General features: G+C 36.3%; 1 protein-coding gene across 2 annotated transcripts in view; it reads left to right on the forward strand.

The window, feature by feature from the left end:
• Nucleotides 1–272: 272 nt before the first annotated feature.
• Nucleotides 273–26,956, forward strand: part of LOC140162979 (adenylyl cyclase-associated protein 2-like) — a 38,847-nt gene continuing 12,163 nt past the window's right edge. The window contains exons 1-6 of one of the 2 annotated variants that reach the window (XM_072186305.1): nt 273–428; nt 13,152–13,332; nt 14,153–14,253; nt 15,037–15,114; nt 17,816–17,962; nt 24,357–24,442. In XM_072186305.1, the coding sequence (XP_072042406.1) occupies nt 13,170–13,332; nt 14,153–14,253; nt 15,037–15,114; nt 17,816–17,962; nt 24,357–24,442 (575 nt within the window). In that variant the 5' untranslated portion in view covers nt 273–428; nt 13,152–13,169. Of the gene's footprint in view, nt 429–13,151; nt 13,333–14,152; nt 14,254–15,036; nt 15,115–17,815; nt 17,963–23,150; nt 23,237–24,356; nt 24,443–26,956 lie in introns of both variants that reach the window. The other variant, XM_072186304.1, reaches the window with a different exon arrangement.

Raw genomic sequence — 26,956 nt, forward strand, 5'->3', positions numbered from 1 at the left:
CTCGCAAAAGCAAAATCGGAATCAACTGAAATTTTGGGAATAGTCTTTTTTTGTGGATATGTACTGAAAAATGTCATAAAAAGAGGATGCTAGGATCACGAAATACTCCTTTAAACGATGCTGGTATGAAAAACAGATCATCTTCAGTATTCTTCACATCTTTTTTTGCAAGACGTAAGTTATTTATAGGTTAAATATCATTGCTTTGAAAGCAATATTATTGCATTCAATGGAGTCTTGGGTAAAACAATGCATATCAAAGTTTCTAGCTAAACTCTACTCCCAAAAATAGCAACACTGAAACAAAACCAGAGAAATAACTTCCGGGTTGTTCTACTTCCGCAATCCACGATTCGGTGTGTGAGACCACTCCTCTCGGCTTGTGAAAAGTGGGCGAAGAAGTTGGAACTTCTGTTTTGTCAATTTTGGTAAGTATGTATTCCCTTATTTAATGAATTCTGTTCGTAGTTTTGAGTATCAATATCTTGTTTTCCCGTTTGCGAGCTGTTTGTAAGACTCACGTGGGTTACTCTGCAGAAATTGGAAGTCTTTTCAATTTCATTTCATTTCATGATTTTCTTGAACATTCCTTTTAAGCTTACATTCATTGTACGTCATTATATTATTAGCTCAGTCTCCGTTACTGTAATCTCAGGGCTCCGTACGAGGCTACAGCAGCGATCTATTGAAAAAAACACCCATGGTTTTTCATCCTCCTGTGACATTCCACTTCAAAACGCGTAAACGAGTACAAATCACAGAATTAGAGAAGGAGAACCGGGACTCCTATACTATATCAGGCTGGACACATCACACTACCGTGTGATGTGTCCAGTTCTTCGCCGAACTTACATATATATAAGATGGAGAGTTTAGCATAACGGCCTGCCTATTTACGCTTCCTGAAAACACTCTTGCACATAACATACAAAACCACAAATTCACTAACTTCAACTTGCACTAGCGACACAATGAAAAATATTTTAATTATTACCGATCCTTCAGAATACTTGCAAATATTGGCAGTTTCATAAAATCCTGCTGCTGAAAATCGTAAATTCCACAATCTTCTGTCAGATCCAGGTCAGTAATCACAGATGGGCGAATCTACCAGCGTGACAAGACCAGAGATAATAAAGGATGAGAGGCCACGCCGTACAAATAGCTAGCCTGATTGGCAAGCGTCGTCGCTGGCCAGATCTTCTACGGTCGTGTATGATGAGTAGAGACCATAGAGCCCTATCTAGGGCTCTGTGGAAGAAATGGTTCCTAATTTTGAAGCCATGGATAATATATTCATTTATACGAGAACCATCTTTTTTTGTACCAATCACAGAACAGAATTTCACCTACTCACAGCTGTCAATCATTCTTGTGAAACGAAGCTCCGCCTAGTATCAAGGTCTTCTTCTGCGCATTGGTTGTGCGCATTAAAACGAGCCTCCAGCACAAATCCTGTGCACACGATCAGGTTGGATGGGCGGTTTACGCCTGGTTTACACAATAGGAACTGCGATGCATCCTAAACTGGATCGTTTCCGTGTATTCGCATTGCATGGTGGGTAATCGCCTGCCAGTTTGCGTAGCTCCACGTTCACAACAGTTTAAAATCAACACAGGTAAATCCATATAAAAATTAACATGGACACAAAATTGACATACATTTGTAGCTTATGTAATTGAAATAATAAAATAATAAAATGTAATATTATCATGATAGATGCACGTTTTATTAAAACTTGAAAAGATTATTAAGTCCAATAATTTGTTTGTGTTAGCTTGCACGAGTCACAAAATGGCGACCCATCACGCATTTTCTGCATGTGCCGACATTAGTAACTCATCATAGTGACTGTCCTCAAACTAGCGCCAGTGTGTCTCAGGCCTGATAACGACCCAGGTAATTTTATGCAGAAGGTTTTCTTGCGAACAGCTGCAGGTGACAATTAAACAATGAACACGGCTTGTTTAGGCCGTGTAAAATTAATATTTTGGTTCTCGCCCACTCCTCCTCAATTTCTGGGATTTGTCAGATTTTTTTTTTTTTTTTTAGATTTTTCAATTTTTTAGACTTTGGAATGATTTATGAAATCTTCATACATATAAAAAAAAAAATAAGTTTATTAGAGAACAAGCATCACTTCCAAGTCTTTTTGTGGTACTCTAGGGGTTTATCCTCAGAATCTCACATTTGAAAAAAAAAGAAGGGCCTCATCGCTTCCTCGAGCACTGTTAAAAAAGACCAAAAACTAGGCCTATACAGACAATGCTGATTTTACACTTTAAAACAAACCAAAACAAAAAAAAACACCTCCCTCCCTCATCAATTAATGAAAATCCTCTGGACGAGAACCAAAACATTAATTTTATACGGCCTTATGTACATGCGTGGGGAGGCTTGTATGTCAGCCAGTCTCAATATTTTGTTTGATTTATGTGAAGAGCCAGTCTCAACGTGTTTTGGACATGTTCCGGCGTAAAAAAGTGTTGTTTTTCTTCATGAAAAATACCAGCGATGACCAGTTTTTTGTGGGCTATTTGATTTACAGGTATGTCGGTTCGTCATAGGGTAGAAATGATAGCTGTACAATTTGTATAACATACAGTTTAACATAGGCCTAAACATTAAATGGGCACAACTCGACCTTCCGTATTATGCACAAGTATGTGGAAGTGGCAGGCATATCCCTATACCGCCATGTACAATCGCGCCGTCAGCTATGGGGGAGAAAATTGGGGTATTCGGGTCCTTGCCGACGGTGCTGTGGAGACGAACGAAAACAATTCTGCGCCTCATCTGAAGCGTCTTGGTACCGCGTGCAGGTCGCATCTCTGTGCGTCTCTCAAATTCGCCCATCATCCATGTCGCGCTTGCATGACAACGAATGCCTCGAGCGAATTCCGAGGGAAACCGAATACCCCCAATTTTTGCTCCATGCCTGTATCAAGATGGCGGTCGAGTCCTGGTTCTCTGGTTTTAATTCTGTGGTACAAATAATGTAGTCTCCGCCGCTGTCCGCAGCTATGGCTATGCCTATGACTGTCTGGTTCCATACAGCAATACGCAGTATTGCTGTCTGGTAAGCAGGTTAGGTACGAATAATTCCGCGTGAATTGAGACGTCGGAGCAGGTCAAACACAGAGGACTAGCCTACTACATCCCGTATCCTACTATCACTCAAACAAGCAAATCTCTTCACGAATTCACTCACCTTGCGATCCTACATCATCAGTTGAAACAAGCATCTAAGTTTCCAAAAACAACTTTGTCATTCGTCAAAACTACAAGTAACTTCATTAATAAAAAATTGAAATCCTACTATTACCCGTTATTGAAAATTTTGTTTGATTTATGTGAAGAGCCAGTCTCAATATTATGTACCCAACTGTTAGTACGAGGAACCCATACCGTACTTAGCTCTGCTAGTACGGTATGGGATGATCTGTATACAAAAAGCAAGTGCAACGTCATTGCATGATTTCAATTAGAGTTTGCACTAAAAAATACAAGGCTCCTGTGGCTTAAATAGTTGCATGTTTGTCATAATATTAATTACGCAGCTTCTTGTACTTCTTGCCTAAACACCTATGCTTGAAATTGTAATTAATACTATATTATTTATACAGAATAAATAAAAATTCATTAGCACATGATCCAAATTGGCGCACCCAAATTGAGATGGCACTTCAGTGCAAACTTAAATAGGGCAGCACCAATACGAAAATGGCATACTGATAAATGACGTGTCTGTTTTGCCCGGTTTTTTAAGTTTGCGTTGCGAACTACCCAACTGAAATAAAAAAAATGTTGTTGTAAACTACATCTGTAAACTACAAATTGTAATTTATCACATGTATACATGGGTAGTTATTGGTTTACACCTGTAACAGATGCAATAATGAAATGGTATGAAATAAAAAAAAAAAAAAAATGAAATGGTCACCTACACAGTCATGAAAAGTTGTGTAACGGGAAACAAGGAATTGACTTTCATTGGCCTAACATCATGCGCCATCATTATCCCAACCTGCATTTTGCATTTTTTGAAGTACCAAATGGTTACATTACAAAACCAAGAAAAAAGTTGGGATCTTGATGGCGCACAAAATCAGCAAATCCAATGATTTGATGAAAAGCGCCCTCGTGCAAACTTCAAAGCATCATAACGGGCTGCGCCATCAAGATCCCAAGTCCGAACAAGTTTGAAATTAAAGTTTCATTTTTCAGCAAAAAGTTTTTGGGATTTCGATGGCGCACATAGTTAACAGAGGTCAAAGGTCAAAATTTCCTATTTTCGCACATTTTACATGCCTGTATATTATTGGTTATTGCGGCATAGCGTCACCGACTCTCGAATAGCATTTCATCAAAGAAGAGGTAATTCTCTGCAAGTACTGAAAAAATTAGCTTGGGATCTCTCTTCATATTTTTCTGATTTTTTAAAAATGGACTTAGCCTCATTGTGGAGGTCAATAATTGCCCTCTTTCCCCCCTCATAATGACACGTAGCACAATGTGGGCTTTTTACTGCATCACAAAAAGATGCGCCAACAAGATCCCAATTTTATTTTTCATCGTCTAGCTTCTTTGGCAACTGGTAGACAAAAAAAAAAGTAACAGAACTACTTGGGATCAAGTGGGCGCACTATTGTAAAAGAGGTCAAATGTCAAGCTTTGTGCCAAAGTGACGCATATTTCCCTTTGTGCAGCACAAAAGTGGAACTTTGACCTGCAATAAAAATGGCAAAATAATGGCAATTCGGCACAAAGTATGAACTTTGACCTCTATTGAATTAGTGCGCCCACATGATCCCACTTTTTTTTACTTACAATCAGTTGTACATAAGCCCCTTTAGCCAATCATCCAAAAAATAAGATGGGATCATGTTGGCGCACATTTTTATTATGGGTCAAAGTTCCACTTTTGTGCTGCACGTCGCACATAATGTGTTACTTTGGCACAAAGCTTGACCTTTGACCTCTTTTATATTAGTGCGCCCACTTGATCCCAAGTAGCTGTTACTTTTTTTGGTCTACCAGTTGCCAAAGAAGCTAGACGATGAAAAATAAAATTGGGATCTTGTTGGCGCATCTTTTTTTGATGCAGTAAAAAGTTCACATTGTGCTTAGCATCATTATGAGGGGAAAATAGGGCAATTATTGACCTCCACAATGAGGCTATGTCCATTTTCAAAAAATCAGAAAAATATGAAGATCAAGAGATCCCAAGCTAATTTTTTCAGTACTTGCAGAGAATAACCTCTTTTGATGAAATGCTATTCGGAGAGTCGGGTGACGTTGGCGCGCAATAATACAGGCATGTAAAAATGTGCGAAAATAGGAATTTTCGACCTTTGACCTCTGTTAACTATGTGCGCCATTGAAATCCCACCCAAAATGACTTTGTTAAGCGCCCTGGGCGCTTATTGGAATGAATACAGTTCATACATATAAAAGCAGGGCCAAATTTACCTTTTTCAGGGCCCTGGGCCCAGCTAAAATTTAGGGCCCCTGGCTATATCATGGACGTATAATAGAGCACGAAGTGCGATGGACTTGCAACTCCGTTCGTCGATGTGAGGTCAGCGTTCGTCACGCTTGCAACATGTGGACGTAGATGGCAGCAGCATTTTTCTTTAATTAGCATATATATATTTGTGACGTCATGTTAACGTAAGTCTCCACAGTACTACGCATATTTTTTTAGGTAGCTTTTAGTACTGTCGTGGTGGGCTGGTGGCAGCAGCATTTTTCTTCACTTTTCTAAAATGGCGACGCCCAGGGTTTAATTACAAATTCTTCAATTTATCAATATTTCATGAAAATTTACCAAACAAACGGATACAGTCATGACAGTTAATATTTAAAGTACATGGTCATAGTTATAAAAGAAAGAATATAACTAAGAAACATAAACAAATGAATTGTAGCAATATTCAATATTAATGGCAGCGGCCGTGACTTATCAATGGCGCTGGTGGGTAATACACGGGGGAAGCCGACGGTGTCGCCACCTTTTTGCATTGCGCTGGTATACGAGTTGCAACGGCCTGGCTATATCCAGATCCACATGTTACATCCCGTGATCTGTGATCCCAGTAAGGTGTAATAGTTCTCATTTCAAACCAGTGCTGACTAAATTTTCCCACTTGACTTTGTTTTTTTTGTTTTATCCTCTCAAATTTGGGATCCCCCCTCCTGGATCTTGGGCCTGGGCCCATCTGCCAGTCCTGCACTGGATTTTCATTTCAAAATACAGTCAGATCATAAAATTTCAATTTTTCGAGTGCATGCATAATATTTACCATCTTCTATTCATGAGGTTTAAATCAGAGACAGAATTTAATTCCCTTCTCATCACTCATCAGCATTTTCATTTCCCGGTTTCATTTGGTGTAATTGTGGACAGCTATGCTAAACAAGGCTCTTGGCAGCAGCATAATTTTGTTATTTTTTCACCAAAGTTGAATATCATTGCCATACAGGCTGCAATACATGTATGTTGAAAATTCTACCAAAATAAAACAGAAATTATGCACATAATCATATTGTGAAATGAAATCATGTTTCAGACTGAGGGTTGATTGAATGCTTTTGGTGCGGTATTGTAGACTTTTAAGATAATTTTTGGGGACTTTGGGTTTATCATCACAACTGAGTGTGTCTGATGTTCTACCTAAGTGTGCCTCTTTCTGTGCTAAAAATAAATACTGTCATCAAACTAAATTTGGGTGGATGTTCAGGTTTCCCTGATGAGCACCTTAATGTACTAGTATATAGCTATAATTTTTTTATTAAATATTTTTTAAAAACATGAAAGCGCATACATCTTACTAATTTCAGTCCTGTTGTACACAGGGCTTTGCTGTTTGAAATTTGCAGGGGAGCTTTTGATTGCTCTCCTTGAGTGCTACAGGAGAGCACAAGGAGATCATTTTTACTGTACTGTATATATGTGGTTATTATTGTTACACCAAAGGTAGGCGAGCAATAAAAAGCTCTCCTCAGCTTTATTTGAGGGGCTCCTGCCGCTCGCAAGGCCCCAGTGATTTAGGAGCAATCACTCCAGCTCTCATCAAACTGCAAAGCCTGTGTACATGCATAATATCAACAAATTGTGGGGCTGTATTTATGTAGAGATGACAGAATAGTAACATCCTGATTACACTTTGGGGCTGTGCAATAATTATGAGCCCCCCCCAGCACGCCTAAAAATCGTTTGTCCCCCTTCGCCTGCCAAAAATTCTTTGCCCCCCCCCCCTTGTGCATGCCAAAAACTGTGTATATTTAAGCATTTTCGTACTGTTTTCCTAAGCCTTTTTAGAGCATTTTATTTAAAAGGCACCCCATGAATATGTGAAATAGCTTGCCCCCCCCTTTCAGCTTGCCAAAAATGTCTTCCCCCCAATTTTACCCTCCCCAGGGCTCATAATAATTGCACAGCCCCTTAAGATTAGTAGATTTTAAATTATCAACAATATTTTGGAAAGTTGTAAGCTATAAATTATGGTATCTTGTCCTTATTTATAACTGTATGTTTGGTTTAGATTTAAATGACTGCCAGTATTGTTTACCATGCTGCTATGGTGATACAGTCATGCCACCGTTGCTTTAGGGCTTGTGTTTCATCATGGCTTTATTTACACTCTTACAGATAGATAAGCGACAGCATGCCTGCATTAAATTTTAACAATAGCATTTAACTTTTAAATTTGAATAAATAGAGTAAAAAAAATCATACTTCACACCGTTAGGTATTATGTGGTGTCGTAAATGAAAATTTATGTAGAGATATTCGAAATGAATGCTTTATTATGTCATGGTTGTGGTAAAAAGGTTTCAAATTGGACTTTTCGTATTTTAAAAATTAGTTTGTTTTTTTTGCACGAAATCCTTAGAATGGTTCCCAATTTGTTTTGAAATGTCTGTTTTGAAACGGTTTCTGTACTGTGTGCGAAATGCACAGTAAATGAATTATTTTAAAGTTCAAAATCCTGTTTTGTTGCAGGGTGTGCACAGAAATTGGATACTGCAAAATTAATGTATTTAGTCAAAATTTAAGCTATTGGGTCCCTATTATATGATACCCAAGTTAGAAATTGGAATTTTGCAAGATTTCTAGAATTAAAAAAGTTGTAAACAGATCACCATGATTAGGCCTAAAAAAAATTGTTTGATTGGCGTAACATTAAAAAAAAATTAGGGTAGGTCGGTCACTAATTTTTTTTTTACACACATTTTAAGCTGAAAATCATGATTTTTTTTCTTTTAATCTTTTTGATTTTTTTATTCATTTTTTGAAAAAAAATATGAAAAAAAGTTTAGGGTCGGGTCTATTTTTAGGGTCGGTCGGGTTACGCCAATCAAACAATTTTTTTAGGCCTTATATTTGTAGCATTACATGCCAGGGTATTACTATTATATGTATTGTATATTGGTGCCATTATTACGTGTATGCCTCCATTTGGCAGGTTGAGAGGTGAGTCATTGTGTTTACTCATCAATGCCTTATATGGGCAATGAGCAAGATGTAAATAGCTTTTTGATGTGACTGCTGGAATTCCACTCCTACTAAATGTGCAATTTAGAAGCTCTTATTAATTAGATTTACAATATATACCAAGCAAAAATCAATTTAATGTGGAACTGGTAGACCTGTGATTTGTTTTCATATATATACTTAACAAATTATGCATTCTAATATGAGAGAATTTGTGTCAAACGATGCAATACTGTTTATGTGAAGATTCTGAGCCCTGGGTAGAATGTACAAGTGTACTTCAAAAATATACAGTGAATTGTGTTTGATTGATTCAACATTTTTTATCATTTTTACAAGTAATTAATTCCTGGATCAAAGCATTAAGTACTTGAAGTTGAAAATTGAAAAAGAAAAAATATGGACCCACTCCAGAAATGTGTTCCTTCTTTAAAGCGTATGATTATTGGTTTTCTTCTTGCAAGTGGCAAAATAATTTTTTAATTTACAAAATAAGATTTAAAAAATGTATTTTTGCCACTCTCAACCCATGTTGCACTAGCAAATCAGTACAGGGAAGAAATGCATTGTTGGAAGTGTACTGTAAGATATCTTCAGTTTTTTATTAGTGATATTTAAAAAAAGTTATAAGAATAAAAATGTAACCTTGTTTAATTATATATTTTTTAAATGATAAAAATAATGAAAAAAAAAATTATTGTAGAATAAGAGTACTGGGCCGATATTCATAAAGCCTTGCTAAATTAGCAACCAACTAGTGCTTAGCAAGATGCTAAATCCACTAGTTGATAGCTACGTAGCAATCAACTAATTTCTTATTCATAAAACCTTGCTAAACACTTTGCTAACTAGCTATCAACTAGAAATATTTAGCTGATAACTTATTTGGGTGTTTTGGGTGCTATGGCCTTCAACAGTTGTGTAACATCTAATACAATAGGCTTATATAATACATGTCTATTATACTTGAGCTCTGAACCACAGTCAAAATGATCAAAATGTAATGACTGACTAGTTGTCAACTAGTGACTTAGCGCTGCTCCAGATCAACTCTAAGTTTTGGCAAAATTTTAGAATATCGCTGAATAAAGCTTGTCATCGTCAAAGAAGTCCAATGGACTTCTCCTGTCTCGAAGACGCGTTCTTTCCTTATTTGTGATTTAAGTTCAACAAGCTCCATGATTCTACGAGCCATGTTGTCAGTACGGTGTCCAAATGCAGACTGACTAGTTGTCAACTAGTGACTTAGCGCTGCCCCAGATCAACTCTAAGTTTTGGCAAAATTTTAGAATGTTGCTAACTCTAACTGGGTTTTATGAATAAGAATTAGCAATCAGCTAGGCTTAGCAGCTTGCTAAAGTCAATTTTAGCTGTCAACTAGGCCTAGCGTGGTTTTATGAATATCAGCCCAGGACACTATCAATGTGTAACTTCTCCAAGTACTTCATAATTTTGTTTTGTAACACTTCAATTGAATTTGAGTGTGAAATCAATTAACACAAGTACAAATTTAGTACATTCAATTAAAAATAATTAGTAACTAGTGGGTCAGTTTTTAAATGGTCACTAATATAAAGTACAAGGTATTCAATAGAAAATAAAATGTTAATTGTAATAAAGTGATGTGAATGTGTACGATGTGTACCACTAGTTTAGTAGAATAATAATGTTATTTTTGCAGGGTTACCTTTTTGCAGTTTTAACTGATTCTTCTTAACAGTTTGATTGTTTCTTTTATTTGTGAAAATTTCCCGTTACCGGTAATTTTTAAGTGATGAAATACTAGTTGAGGTACACACACAGATGCCAACTCTCCCTATTTTAGAGGGAGGCTCCTCCCGGGGGCACTCAACTTTGAAGTGACGGGTATGTGTGCCACCGGAGTCACGTAAGTAGGGGCCTATCGGGTACAAAGCGTTATTTTAAAAAAGGGGTCATTGGGTACAAACAAAATAAAAAAGGGGTCATTGGGTACAATATTTCAAAAAAGGGTCATCGAGTATAAGATTTAAAAAAGGGTCATCGGGTAGAAAATTTTGAAAAAATGGAGCAAAATTTTGAAAATTTCGCATAATTTTGAAAAAATTGAACAAAATTTTACAGTTTCGCATTTTTGTTCCATTTTGATGATGCTATTCTAGAAAAAAGGGGTCATTGGGTAGCCTCAACCAAAAAGGGTCGCCTTAACTAAAAAAGGGGGTCATCGGGTATGGCTTTTAAAAAAGGGGTCATCGGGTATAGTCGACTTCAAAAGAGGGCCTATTGACAGGCACATACCGTCACTTCAAAGTTGAGTGCCCCCTCACTCGGGGCTCCCTATTTATAATACATGTCCATTTTGACACCCAAATTTGGTATAAACCTCTCAATTTCTGGCAAGTTTTGTGCCATTGAAATTGCATGTAATTTTTAAAGCCTCCCTATTTTTTGTTTGGATTTTCTGGATGTTTTTAAAATCTTGGTATCTCTGTGCATATAAACACAAAGTTTCATCTACAGGAGAGAGGTGACTTTAATTGCCGGACCCGGTTAGGATATGCTGGATTGGTTCCGGCAAATACGGTGATTGTTCAAATGTGCATCAATTTAAATTTCAGAGAGTGATGATGATTATCTGTCAAGGGATGGGGGGTAAAAGATGGGGACATACAACTTTTATGAGGCTAAAAAGGAAGCAAGCAATTGGGGGGGTTGACAAATTTTGCTAAAAGTGAAATAAATACTTTTTAAACCAAAATAGAAGAGACAATTTTCGAAAAGAACCTCTTCTCGAACCATTTTTTTCCCAATTTGTGCATATAAGGCCAAAAAAAAAAAAAGGTTTGTCTCAAAGCTCACAAGAAATTTAAAGCCCCTAACGCTACCCCCCACCGCTTTTTTTTTTTTTTTTTTATTCCGACTTTTCTTCATGGTATTTTGAGAAAAAAGTTTTCGCCGATTTTTTCTGGAAAGAACTGAAAAAATTTATTTTTTTTGATATAAAAAAAATTTCCGCATTTGTTTTTTGTCAAATCGTGGGATTTTACAAACGCGCGCGCAAGCTTTGAGACAAACTTTTTTTTTTTTTTTGCCTAATCTAAACCTAATAAAGAGCCTGAAAACTTACAGCTAAGATTTGTTTTGATTTCCCCTCTTTTTAACAGCTATCTGTAGACTCCTGAACCTATAACTCTGTGGAAATGCTTTTCACAAAACACACGATTGTCATAAATTTGCACATAACATGCAAAGAATAATCTTTCCCACATTACACTGTTTCAATGTTGTGGATGTACTAAGAATGATATTATCAAAACATATTACAAGGTGTTAAATACATCAACAATTATATCAGTTCTGTTCCCTGTATTCCTTGAGGCTGTGGCAGGACATTTTTGTGATGCAATTGATTTTTCGCTCTTTGTGCAGATACATTTGGAACTTTAGAATCGCAAATTTAAAAGGCTGTGAAAAAGTATTTTGTACTGATAGGGTTATACAATGTATGTGTACTGCACATCTTTGCAAAAATAACAAACCTAAAAAGTGCTTATCTTAAAATTTGTGAAAAATTCATCCACTAAAATATTGCGGTATACATATAGTAGTTGGTATTTGTGTGACATTGCTATGATAACAGTATGTATCATCAGTTGTATAGGACACACATGTGACAAAATAATGTTATTAATAGGGTCTGATCATCATGATTGACTGACCATGGACGTACTAAATAAGATGTACTACGATATAGACATGATATATGTGGTTTGTTTGCTCTTTTAAAGTAACTGGCCTGCAGGGAGGGGAGGTTGATGATAATAATTTAGTTAGGGATGGTCTTTCATGGGAGAACTACTGAACCCAAAATTGCAACAAAGTGAAAATAATATACCATTGCAATGGATTAGATTTTTGAAATTTATGATGAAAAAAGAAGCTTCTTATGCAATTATTTTGGAAAAATTGTGCTGTAAAATAAGCACACATATTGTGAGAATCGCTTTTTTTCAGTACCGGTCGCCACCAGCATTGCTATAACCCTGGAGAGAATTCATACAAAGTACAGCCATATGTAACAAACGTTTACAAAAAGTTTGGGGTTGGGCAGACTCTAAATATTATAATGTAAGCATAGGGAAAATGCGCTATTTTTGAGAGTAAAATGCGCGCGCCAGTTTTTGAAAATGCGCAATTTGTGCATTTTTTTACCAAAATGTGTGATTTTTCTCCCCAAAATGTTCAATATGCAATATTAATTTTTTTTTTACTGTATTTCTTCTATATTTTCTTGCAAATTTTTGTTTGTGATGGCCTATTTTTATACTTTTTTTATTACATGGATTGCGTTGCAGATTATTATGGATTCTTTGATTTTAGTGAAAACTTCAGGTTTTTGAAAAATGAGTACTTGAAAAATGGTTATTTTGGCCAAATCTTAAAGTTCGCGGTCGGACCTACATGTGTAAAATGCACAATTGTACCCAAAATGCGCAATTTTTGGCGTTTTTTGCGCATCACACATTTTCCCTCTCCTTATTATAATGTTACAAATATGTAAAAACAGTCATGGTAAGAAACAATTTATAGCTTTGCATTGAAATTGAAATTTAGCCTTGTTGCCAATCCACAGACAAATAATCAGTACATTTCTGTCTTTTCTTTCTGCAGTACTAAGTCTTCCACAACATGGCTGATCTCTCTGCCTTGATCTCGCAGCTGAACAATGTCAGTATCGATTTGTCCAAAGCTGTAGAAAGCGTTAAGCTTAGTGATGTGACCAAAGATTTCACGGAGACGTTAGAGGGCGTCATTACCAAATTACAAGGCGTATCTAGGGATACTGGCGGAGGTATGTATGATGTAAAGTTGACATTAAAGGTAGGCAATTCGTTAAATAGCCTCATCCCCACTTTACCCATCAAAATGAGGATTTTTCACTGATATGTACAGTGAAATTATAGGCCAGACATGTTTTGTTTAGGCAGTATTGAAAATGGGGTTTAAAAATGGGTTCATGTGATTTTCTCTAAGCACTTTTGCCCAAATTTGACTTCGCAGATGGATTTGTCAAGCCTTTGCCATTCTAAATATGTATACTTTTATACACTTTAAAACCAACAATGCTCACTTAAAAGGGCATTTTGTGATCCACAGACTCATCCCCCAAAAAAAAAAAAAAAAAAAAAGTTGAGATTCTTATAAACCGCTGGAAACCTCTGGCTACATAATGTTTATGTACCAAAAATTTCTCGCAGATTTATTCAATTAGCAAAAATATCGTCAAATTTGAATTTTGTTTTGGTATACCAGAACGAAATTACAACAGTGGCCTATGGAGCAGTGTAATACACATAATCATGATTATCATGCATAATTCGCAAACGCAAAATCGGAATCAACTCAAATTTTGGGAATAAGCTTTTTTCGTGGATATCTACTGAAAAGTGTCATAAAAAAAGGATGCTAGGATCACGAAATCCTCTTTTAAGAGGCCCAAATGTATGCATTTTACAGTGAAGTAGACAACAGATGAAGCTAGATACTGCCTTTGATATAATATATAGAGCCACAGTTGGAATGGCAAATGAGATCATGACATGAGTCGGTGCTATATACGCCATATCAATGGTCCAATAAAAAAAGTAACATTCTCTTTCTTTCTTAACCAGGTGGAGCAGTATTTGTCCAAGCTTTTGATGAAGTTATAAATGGATCACTAGCAGAGTTTGTGAGACTTAGTGGAGAGATCGGTGGCAATGTCAAAGCACAGGTATTTAAAATTGGTATCATGAGACCCCCCCCTCCCCATTAAATTGTTTTGTTCTCACCTGACCTACCCTAATCTTGAAAATCTGGGAAAATATATGATATTACTACTAATTTTGGAAATTCCAGAAAAACTTTTTTTTTTTTTTCACCAATTGTGATCCTTTTAAAAAAAGTTTTAAACAGTTTCTTCACACTCCCAAACTGTTTTAAAACATGAATGAAGTGATACAGTAGAGAAATTTCCCAAAGTGCAATTTTTTTTAATCATAGCTAATGAGGTCATATACATGATGAAATAAATCAGAATGACTGACTTTGTCTTCCATAAAGAGTGCTAGGACAAGCAAAGAATTTTTGCTTTTGCCTATTAAGAGGTTCTGGTATGCTAAATTTGATTCAAATTTCTGAAGTATTTATAACTTTTTTTTTTTATTTTTAAAAAAATTCAAACGCTTTGGCTACTGTAAGGCAAAATGAACAGGCATGAAAATTTTCAGGCTTTTGCCTGAATTCAGGCAGTTTTGTTGTCCAAATTTACGAATTTTTAATTTATTTTCAGCCTGTTTTTAGGCCGAATTCGCACGCTTTTTCAGGCAGTTTTCAAAAAAGCCATTCTCCTGTCTGAATGAAGATAAAAATACCAAAATTGGCATAGAAAAAAAGCCAAAAATGTGACCCATGTTTGCAGAAAATCCCTGATTCCCTGTATGGTCATTTGTATTGAGAACCCCCAGGGGATATTTTCTAATAAATTGAGACATTTTGTTTTGCTTCTTCCTGACAGTGTGATGCAGTACAAGAAGCCTTCAAAGCACAGAAAGCCTTTTTGGGAGCAGTAGCGGAGTTCAAGGTGCCCTCACCGGTAAGCATTTTTAAACCTCCAATAAGGGAGTGCCCAGGGTCGTCACTAGAGGGGGGGTGTGACACCCCCATACACAATTTTGTTGGCAAAAATTGAATGTTGTCGTCAAAACCATGTGATTGTCGGCAAATGTAGTCAAAGCTATATGATTGTCGGCAAATTGCAAGAGTCATATAAAAGATTAATGTGTTACGAAATTGTGCTGTTGTTTACATAATAGACCAATTGTTAATGTTATAGTAGTTAATAATTAAAAAAAAATTACCGAAATTTTTTTTGACTCCTACCCTCCTCCCTCCCTCACCGGTAAGAGTTTTTAAACCTTCAATAAGGGAGTGCCCAGGGCCGTCACTAGAGGGGGGGGGGGGTGACACCCCCCAATACACAATTTTGTTGGCAAAAATTGAGTGTTGTTGTCAACCACATGATTGTCGGCAAATGTAGTCAAAGTTATTTGATTGTCGGCAATTTGCAAGAGTCATATAAAAGATTGATGCATTACGCCTCGAATCATATTGGTCTAGCGCGTCCCTGGGCGTGCTTGTATTTCAGAGCACAGTTCATACCACCAAGTTGTTTGAATGCAGAATGGGGATGGGGTGAAAATAAAATATAATAAAATGTTATGACTGGATGACTTACTAGTATGTACAAGGTCAAACAGAATATTTTCATTAACAGTTAAGTCAATGATGTAACTCAGGATGTAGAAACAGGAACTGTAGAAGAAATAACACACAATGATTGCACTCAATGACCTAATGAGTTTTCTATGATTTTAACTTGTAGCGCACTTGTAGTGCAAAAGTGCAATGAAAGATGGCATTTAAACATGTTGAACATTAAAAAATCCTCAGATGGTGTTAAATAGGTAGAACTAATTACCATATTTGTTCCATTAATCGCCCGACTTTACAACAAACAAAATGTGAAATTATTAACCGCCCATGCATCCAATGCTGTCAAAATACTTCCATTAAGCTTACCTATGATCAAGCATGCATGTGGGAAATTGAGCATTAAAATAAAAATTATCCAAAATATGGAACAAAATTAAATTACAGCACTTTTTTATAGTGGGCAGATTTATAGATATTAAAAATACTTACCAATAACCAGGCTGTAGATGCATTTAACAGGCCAAGTTAACTAAATGTTATCAGATGGTGATGGATGACTGTTCAGCAATGTAAAAAATAAGCGCCCTCCATAGTTAGTGATTCCGGGCTATGTAAGCAAAAACATGCAGTGATTTCACTACCAAACTCGAAGTGTTAGGAAAAGGTATACTTGTTTTGCTTTGAGTTTGATAGCGAGGTATGTGCATATTTTGCTGTTCACAGTATCAGATTGTGGGCTAATGTAATTATCAACAGCGTATACACACATTTACAGGGTGCTTGTAAATAAAGTTGACCTATTTACATCACTACAAAATTTGAGTCAAAAGTCCATCCAGACACAGAGCATAGTAAGTGCTTGTCAGGGCTTGGCTGTGTATTTTAGTAAGGCTTGAAGTGCATGCTGCTTAAAGTTGATGGGAGGGTCACAGGGCCGTTTCTACATCCTGTCTGCTCTGGTTGCTATTGCCACTGGGACTAAATGTAAATAACCATCAAAACTGGTAGTAGGTCACCTACAGACTATCAAAATGATTGGTAACCATCACTTTCCAATTGACAAGATCGCAAGATTGAAATGCAGCAATATAAGTTGTAAACAATGAGGTAGAAAGGATAGAGTGCCCTGCTCGCCGAATCTGTGAAGCCGGTTTGGGTGCTGTATAGATCACAAAGTTGAACAAATCATGTATTAAAACGCATTAAATTTCCCAGTTTACCATTGTTTTTATCAAAAAATTGCTGAATTATTAAGGCAAACACGCCTGAATCTGGTATTTCAGCAGTGTTGCCACGCTAAACAACTCTACCACTTTACGAAATTTCGCCTTCAGTCGCCGTTCCTGTAGCGCTGCATGGCAACGGGCGAATGAACTAGATTTAGGAGCGTGCTTGCCTTTATTATTCAGCAATTTTTTGATAAAAAAATGGTACACAGTAAAGTTGAATATGCTAAAACAAGCAATTTATTTAATTTTATTAATCCATACATGCTAGAGTAAATTCAGTTCCCATTTTAGTTGTATTTGATGCTGATTTTGTTAGGTCCCTTCATTTCATAATGGCTTATTCAGTGTGTGATTGTCAATGAAACGGCAACGTACCAGCTCGAGCTCAGCGATCTATGTTTTTCTACGTCATTGGTTGTAAATAGTCATAATACCATAAATTATGGTCATTTCAAGAGGATCCAGTTCTGACTTTTCTGTAACCTGTAACCCTAACTGTACAACACAAAACCACAGTTCACAAAACATAGGCACGAGCAGGTGTCCCACATGATGAGATTGCGTCATCATGCGAACAGCCATTTGGTTGCGGAAAGCTTGGCTAGGCAAGCCACACCCCATTGGCAAGGTAGGCCTGTGCACGTGGGGTCGGTGGTTCAAAACAGCACCCGAGAAAAAATGTTTTCTTCTCTCCTTTCTTTCTTCATTCCTTCTTTCCTCCCCCCTCGCCAAAAAGCAGCTAGGGTGTTAGGGTTAAACATTAAAATAGATGGGTGCCAATCATGTGTTGCTCAGAATTTGTAACTTCGTTTGTATATAGTTTACAACCATGTTTGACTTACTTCTTTTCAGACTGTGTTACAAAGCCTACTGAAGCCTACATCAGACCAGATTTCTGCGGTGCAGGAGGTGAGAGACAAGAATCGCGGTGACAAGGAACATTTTAACCATCTGACAGCAATTAGTGAAGGCATCCCTGCTCTAGGATGGGTTACTGTTGTAAGTTAGCTCTCACTTCCCATTATTTGCAACACTAACTATAGACCTTTTTCCCTTCTTCCATCATCATGCACTATTCCAGGGGGGTATGAGTGTCGCAAAATACATCATCTCCCCGGGGAGTACAGAGTCATGTTCATTACATTCTGGCATACGGCCATTTCGGCTGGTGCCTTCATCACAAAAAAGGAATCACCGATAATCATGATAATGGCGCACGATCACTAATACCTTTCAGGGAAAAACAACAACATTTCTATGCCTTAGGGAACAACCCAAAAGTTCGATGAAGCCCTATAAACGAAAGTCCTTTCGTTAGGGAGGGAGGGGGTCAAAAAGTTCGATTACGTTTGTAAAGAAGTAGTTAAAACATCGGTCAAAGTTGATCTTTTTTCATGTTTTTAAGGATTTAATATATAATTGTAAAATTTTAGTGTTTTCTGAAGTACGATGTTGACATTTTACAGTGGTTGCTTCAAAATGATTTCAAATAAATATAGAGTGCAGTACCTGCAACTTACAAGTTCATTATTTTTTAAAGCAGCTGTACCGCACTTTGATTCTTTTTTATTTGATAATCCAGCAAGTCGTAATTTTACATGAAGAAAAATATTTCAAAATAAAATAGAATCATTGTTTCTTAAACATGATCAATATCCTAGCAATGTTGCACCCCTCCACAACCCCATCGACCATAGCGACAGCCCTGTGCCCAATGAATACGGGTTGGAATTTTCGATATTTGACACTTGCGTTAGATGGGAGGGGGAGGGGGTTAGCCTTCTAACGAAAGGACTTTTGTTTATAGGGCTTCATCGAACTTTTGGGTTGTTCCCTTATTGACATGGTGTCGTCATGAAAAAAGTTTCCTGTTATTGAAACCTAACTTTGTATACATTTTATAGACCTAGAGGTGAAAAACTAATGACGGGACACGCAGTGATATATGGTCGGCGTCCGTTTCACTTTTTTCGGAGATGAAAATAAAACGTAAACAATAATCTCTTACACAGATGTTATGCATCGCTTCGTAACTGCATCACTTGTGTACTCAATAATTGCATAATTAGTAGCATCGATGGCCTTTACAATAATCCGCATATATGGAATCATTATGCCCATATTAAGACAAAATAATTGCAAAGACCATCGGATGCACACGATCTATGAGGTTAATTGACTACATCATACCCCCCTGGAATAGTGCATTGTGGGATAGAGGGAAAAAGGTCAATTGGTAATTGAGATCACATAATTATGAATTAGACTGATACCCCGAGTTGGACAACATTTAGGTTGACGACTGAGTAACTGGCTATACTGTGTCTCGTCTCGAGTTGAGAGTAACGCCATGTTGGTTTTTGTAGTGACAGACTCAAATCAGTGTGTTTACGCGGTTGCGTCGCCAGCATATGGACAAATCGTCCTTATACGCGTGTGTATACTCCCGGCGGGATTAGGTTAGCTCGCGTGATTTTAATCTGCCACTACAAAATCCAACATGGCGTTACTCTCAACTTGAGGTGTGACACAGTATAGTAATTTTGAGTAGGACTTTCCCCCAGATTCTTGGGAACTGATTCTGCACAGTTGTGTCCAACATAACCTTTAACCCCCTGAGCACTACCTGCCGATCTAACATTGCCTCTGATTGGTCAATTACATGATGTCTTCACTTTAATCACCAATCAGAATGGAGCTTTGCAAATAATTCACCCCATTTTTTTTGCGTGGTGAAATTATTCTATAAATGTTGCTGATTGGTCCAATTGATAATGAAAACTTCTTTTTGACCTATTAGCAGGTAGTTCTCATGGGGTTAACTTCTGACTGTGTTTGTTTTTTGTGTGATGCGTTCTTAGAGCATTCAGTACGGTACGCAATCCTGTCACAATGGCATGGTAGGACATGGGGAGTGTCGGATTGCGACCAAAGTCACTTGGAGAATATTTTCAAATGTCCATCACATTTTGGAATGTATGTTTTTCAGTTGTCACTAACAAGCATCACACAATAAACATGCGCAGTTGGGGGATGACATTCTGTACTGATTTGCTATCTAGTGCAACATGGTTCGATAGTGAAGAAATGTACCTCAATGAACAGAGCACATTCATATCTTGCAAAATATATTTCATGACTATCAACCCATGTTTAGCCAGTCTATTCACAACTTGAAAAGAAAGGGAATCTACAAACCAATGGGAGTGTCATTTGATGTAAATGAGGGGATGTATCATGTTACAAAGGATTCTGGGAAGGGTAAGATTATCTTCTCTGATTACCGCCTTTGACCTGGTTGAATCAGATCACATCATATAATACTATTTCTTTCCTCCAAGATTTATATTTTGTTTGAATTATGCTGCAGTAATTTTCACGGAAAGGCATTTAGTATCTTGTTTGATTGATTGCTTGCTTATTTATTTTAAATTATTTTCATTGAAATCCATGACGAATGACACCAGCCAGACTGGGACAGTCGGGGGTTAAAAGGGCATTTTGTGATCCACAGCATCATCCCCCCAATTTTCTTTAAAAAAGTTGAGATTTTTATATCACTGGAAACCTCTGGCTACATAATGTTTATGTACAAAATATTTCTTGCAGATTAATTCGTTTGGCAAAGATATCGTGAAATTTGAATTTCGTTCTGGTATTCCAGAACGAAACTACAACACATTGTCTGTGGCGCAGTGTAATACACATAATCATGCATAACTCGCAAACGCAAAATCGGAAACAACTGAAATTTTGGGAATAAGCTTTTTTGGGGGATATCTATTGAAAATTGTCATAAAAAGAGGATGCTAGGATCACAAAATACTCCTTTAACATCCTAATCTTTTCAAAACTGACTGCAAGATATGTGTACAGATAACTTGCTATGTATACACGGAACCATCAGCTTAAATGCCCCTCTGAAGGACGGTGTACTCCCATGGTTCATTTACCCAATTAGGAAAAAAAGAAGACATTTGGTAAAAAAGTGCTATGCTTAGTGCTATGTCTGTGACAGACTTTATTTTTTTTATGGCCTTATATTCATCAATTTATGTTTATATCAATTATATGTTTTGTGTTTGGGTTCTGTCATGTTCTGGAATCTTGATTTTGGTTTTGTTGCTTTGTATAATTTCCTTTGCCTTGTTTATCATGAAATATATTATGCAAGACAAATTGTTTTGATTGAACATTATGAAGAGTCACCCATGCATGGGACTCTTGCATGTGTTATGCATGTGCAGATCAAAGTCGTGCACACTGTTTTAGTTATGGATTTGTACACGTCAGAATGTTATTTGAAATATCAAGACTTTGTTGTCTCACTGCCTTTTTTTTTTTTGTTGCACTTTTAAAATGGTAATAGAAGATTGTTGAGAGGCAAACCGCAAAACTTAAACAAACAGACTGCAACAAAATAAATTCAATCTTTGTTGAATGCAGTTGTAATTGCTATTTGCTTTATTAGGCCAAAAAAAAAAAGGTTTGTCTCAAAGCTTCAAGGCGTTTGTAAAATCCCACGATTTGACAAAAAACAAATGCGGAATTTTTTTTTATTTAAAAAAAATTATTTTTTTAAGTTTTTTCCAGAAAAAATCGGCAAAAATCAGACTTTTTTCTCAAAATACTAAAAAAAAAAAAAAAAAAATTGCATTTAGCATTTGTTTTAAATTTCTCGTGAGCTTTGAGACAAACCTTTTTTTTTTTTGGCCTTACTACCTTGCATGATATTGAAGGCTCAAAATATGCTAAGGTGTCATATTATAGCCATATATTTTGACATCTTTTTTTTAAAATAATAATTATAGAAATGGAATATTTGCTAGTTTAGTGGCAAGTTTAGGTAGTAAAGACATAGCATACACAATTTAAGTAAAATCCTTTCACTCTAAATAATAAAAAAATAAAAATAGCTGTAAAAATACCTATTTTTACACTTTTATTTGTAACATGCCAAGAGACGCCTTTTTTTCAACAGCTTTTAATTTTTTTATGGATCCTTATAGAAATTCATGTGACCTGTTTCCCAAAATGGTGCAGTAAACCAATCAAAAAAACAGAAAGAGGCATTATGAATTATAAGTTAACAGATCAAAAAAGGATTTAAAAGTTTGCTTATGCGTATGTTACTATTGTCTGTCAAACTTTTGATTGATTTTGAAGTCCCTCAGTTTTTATAAACAAAGACTTGAAGCATAAACTAAAGGGTAAATCTATTGTAAATAACTTCATTTCTCCATATTATAATCAATTTGTAAGTGGCTGCCATCTTTTTTGAACATATAACAATTTTAACATTTTTCTTGAAATGTCTGTCAAATAGTAACATACGCAAGACGGTGCTGTAATTCCTGCTAAACTAGGGTGATACAGCTAATTATGCTACATGACATAGCATTTAGCTCCACCTAGCTTTGTGGCACTATCACTTTGTGAGGAGAAGCTTTTTGATGACACAATCCATTGTTAAGTGTTGTCTGTCAAACATTTGTATAAGTAACATACGCTAAGATTTGTATGTGTCTGTCAAAAGTAACATACGCAATACGACTAAAAAATTAAAAATCACTTGATGTTCACATTATGATGATAGTTTAGAGTTTATAAAAGTGTTTTAAAACATGTGATTTATAAACTGCATGTGATCTTTATTCAATTTCCCATCTTGAACTACTGTTTTTGCCAAATTATTATTCTGTATGTTACATTTGACAGACATCTTATGTATGTTATGGCTTGACAGACACACATATTTTATTTATAACAATTTATCCTCCTTATTGTAATATTTGGACACATTTTTTTCCACAATCAGTTGCTGTAGGTCCTACACCTAAATAACCACAAAATACCTTATGTAATACTTTATAAATTTTATTTGATTGCAGAAAATCATCAAAATTGTGTCTGTCAAATATAACGCACATAAGGGCTAGAAAATTAAATTTGTGAAGTAAATGGTCTATAACTTATCTTTCTTTTAGTGTATTATGAACGATATATGTGCATACTATAATTTAAACCTGGTTGGAGACCAAAAGAAAAGAGCTGGAAAAATAATTGTGTGTTACACTTTTATGACACCTTAGCTTATTTTGAGCCTGATATAACTTACTTGCATCTAACTGTGTAGTGGATAACCGAGTGTTGTTGTTTTCTTGATGAATGCATTTGTTGTTAACAGTCACCCAAGCCTGGACCCTATATCAAAGAGATGTCGAATACTGTACAGTTTTACACTAATCGTGTCCTCAAAGATTTCAAAGAGAAGTAAGTAAGACTTGTGGTTAAATGGTTGAGTCAAAGATGGTATTCACTGTATCCCATGATGCAATGCTGTGGGACTTTTTTGCAATAGTTGAGCCGACACTGTCGTCTGCAAACTTCCATTCAGTTGTATGTGGATGGAGGGACTTTCCTGCTTTGTTATTTTTAAATGATGGAGCTCGTTAAACAGGCACTTCATGATCTACAGCCTCATTGCCCAACTTAATAAAAAATAATAAAAAAAAGTTCAGATTTTTATACCATCAGGAACCAGGACATGTATGTGTGTAACTCTCTTATAGATTAGGGCGTTTGACAAAGATATCGTCCAATTCCGGCTGTCGACAGCCCAAAATTACAACACATGCAGTTGCACATATGGGGCACTGTAAGACATGTAATTATGCGTAACTTGCAAATTCAATACCCAAATCAACTGACATTTTGGATCGTATCTTTTTTCGTAGATAGCTATTGAACCATACCCTAAAACATATGATAAGTACCTGGAAATTCTGTGCATTTCTTGTATGTGTTCAAAAGATTTTGCTCCAAAAAATCCCAATTTGGTATTACAGTGGGAATCAGTCACTTTTCTTAATACCATTTTTTAAAAATTACTGGGTTCTCCACCTTCTTTATTCAGGCATAGGGGGATAATTTATGGTTTGCTGAGAGTGCATTTGGGAACTAATCATGGCTTGTGCGGGATCCTGGCAGACCGCAATGCGACATGCTTTGTGCCGCAACTCCCAGATTACATCAAAGGAGCGATTTGATCACATACTTATCATAAGATTTGACTTCAGATTTAGTTTCCCAATTATACACTGAGTCCTGTTTAAGGAGTTTGGCTTGTCCTTCTCTATTTATGAGGATTGATCCAATTGATAAAAGTTCACATATTAGATAATTTGCTATGTTCAACACATAATGCATCTTGGGATACTGTGAATCTCTTCTTTGTGCTTCAGTAGTTGCCAGTGGATTTGTGACTTGTAAGTGTGTGATAAATGCGAGGCAAGAATCGCACATACACATGTAACATCTGCAAATTTCTACCGATGAATTGTGGTGGGAGTTTATTGTACGTGTATTTCAGTTATGATTTGGTTAATTTCAGCCTGCTAGGCCTGGAGGCTACATCAAAGAAATGTCTAACACGGCACAGTTTTATACAAACCGGGTGCTGAAAGAGTATAAGGAGAAGTAAGTTGACAGAATTTAATCATTTAATGCGGGTCAGAGGGGTGCATGACCTAGTGTGTTTGCACTCAAATATTGAGACAAATAAAGCTGACGTACAAGAGGAATAGTGTGGGTTCTATAAAGGAAATCCAAGAAAATAAGGGGTCGTTTCTGCCCCATTTGTATGATTTTTCTCTGGAGAGGGAAATGCCCAAAACTTTTGTTTTTATACATTATTGGCCTTAACTCAAGAACTGCAAGACATATGGAATATAAATGTGAGTGGACGCGGCGAATCAGCCGTAAACTCGGCAAATTGTATTCTGAGTTAAAGTGTAAAATGTATGTGAAGGTCGTATTCATAGGTGTATCAATTCGTGGCGACAAGTATCTTATCAAACGCTGTTTAAATCAATCAATAATACTACTGCTGAAGAGGATAATAAGCTTCTACCTGTTTTAATAGAATAGTTCTTGTCTTTGGATGCTTTGGCGAAATCCTGTTCAAGTGGTAGATAACAAAGCATTGTATTTTGTCTAGGTATGTTTAATCAACAATGAACAATGAGAGGATATTTCTGAACCTCGTTGACTTGGGGATGATTTGAAATGACCGCCAATTATGACTGTTGGATATTTATTACCAGAAATGTAGAAAAAGACACACAGACGAAGGAACAGAGTTCAACAAATCATAACCCTGCTTAGGATATCGTTTGAAGTCAAATGATATACCATTTTAAAGCTTATGGTATATATTTTCTAAACACGAAATAAAACAAACTTGACCAGGGCCGACTTTTACGGCTGATTCGCCGTGTCCAGTCACAAATTTGATTATTGGCTTTCTTGACTCATTTCCTATGATAACAAAAGAAACACACTGCAGTTTTGTAGTTAATTACATAGCCAAATTTAAAATATGGCTCCTGACACCCCACTTGCCTTAAAGTGCAGTTGATTGTTTTGAGTAGATGTGTACTGTGTCCTGTTTATAGGGCAGTGCTATTAACATTTGGTTTGGTGAGTATGCTAGCAAAATGTAGGAATCGACTGTGGTGTTCTGTGGGGGATTTAAATGCCTTAATAATACAATTAATTCCAAATTGCTCTGTTGTCCTACAAACACAACCAATACGCTGGCGAAGTTACGTAATAATCAGATTAACTACCATAGCAATAGGTGAAAACAATTTTTGAATTTACCGCGCTACACTGATACGTTCATGCGGTACCTATGCATTGAACCATATCATGCTGATCACTTGCACCTGTAAGATTAGGATCTTTGAAAAGACCAGTATTGTATTCAATCTATGATTGCAGACATACACAGGTGCTAAGTGTAACCTGCTTGTAGTGCAGCGCGATATGTTCAAAATTGTTTTCACCTATTGCTATGGTAATTAATCCGATTAATTACGTAACTTCGCCAGCGTATTTGGCAGTTTCCAATAAAGTTTGAAGTTGGGACATGTGCCATTACAAATATGCCAAAAAATTAAACCAAATTCATTTTGCAAAGATCGTATATTATGGCTTCCAGAACTTTCAATTCAGGATGAGATGATAATATCCCTAAACATGAATACATGACAGTCCAGGTTTCATGTAACTTTAGCAATTTGGTTTTTAAAGATTTTACTTTGAAAAACGGATTCAGCACTTTTTTGACCACAAGTATATTGGTACATTGCTACCAGGGCAGGTTTTGCCGACAACGTGGCAAAAACTGGTAAAATACCTGTTTTGGCCAGATTTTGCCTGGTTTAAACTGGTAAAAACTTATATAAGAGTCAGTGAGATATTAAAAAGTAACACAGAAAGCTCATTAACAGTAACACACAACCATTAATGAATCATTCAACATAGTTTTGTCTTATCAAGTCCTTAGAATGAAAACGTTTTGAATATGATATGTGACGCGATCAAGCAAAATCAGTCGGAACTTGGAAATATTGATTTTGAGATATATGTAAGCAAACAAAGGAAATATTTCTTTTTGTTTTGGAAACTCTTTTAATTGCTCATATCTTTGGAACTGGTTGTTCAATTTCAATAGGGTTTTCTGCAAAATGCCACTTTGTAAATGCTTTTTACTAAACTACAAATGTATAAGAAACTGATATTTCCGAGTTCCGACTGATTTTGCCTCATTTGAGGTTTACCATTTAAAATGAGGGACAGTCTGCTTTCTGAAAATTTCAGTGATGGCAAATTTTCACTTAAGAACAGCAGAAAATGATGAAAATGTCACTTTAAAATTTGCTATAGCATTCTCTTCAGTTTATTGTGATAAATTCAGACCTGCAAAACCTTCTTTGAATGCTGTATTGCACACCTCAAGTCTTTGAATTTGTCGGAACCTGGTTTGTGTACATATACAAGGTTTTGGTCTCAATGTCCCTCATTCTGACTTCTGTAGGTTGGCAGGTCTATTGATCGCATCACATATGAATTTTTTCAGTTAAGTGCACCAGTGGGAAATGAAAACCACCACCTTTCATTTCTTAATTTGTTACTTGTTTAATTTTT

Source organism: Amphiura filiformis, chromosome 10 (genome assembly GCF_039555335.1).
Source record: "Amphiura filiformis chromosome 10, Afil_fr2py, whole genome shotgun sequence".
Lineage (NCBI taxonomy): Eukaryota > Metazoa > Echinodermata > Ophiuroidea > Amphilepidida > Amphiuridae > Amphiura > Amphiura filiformis.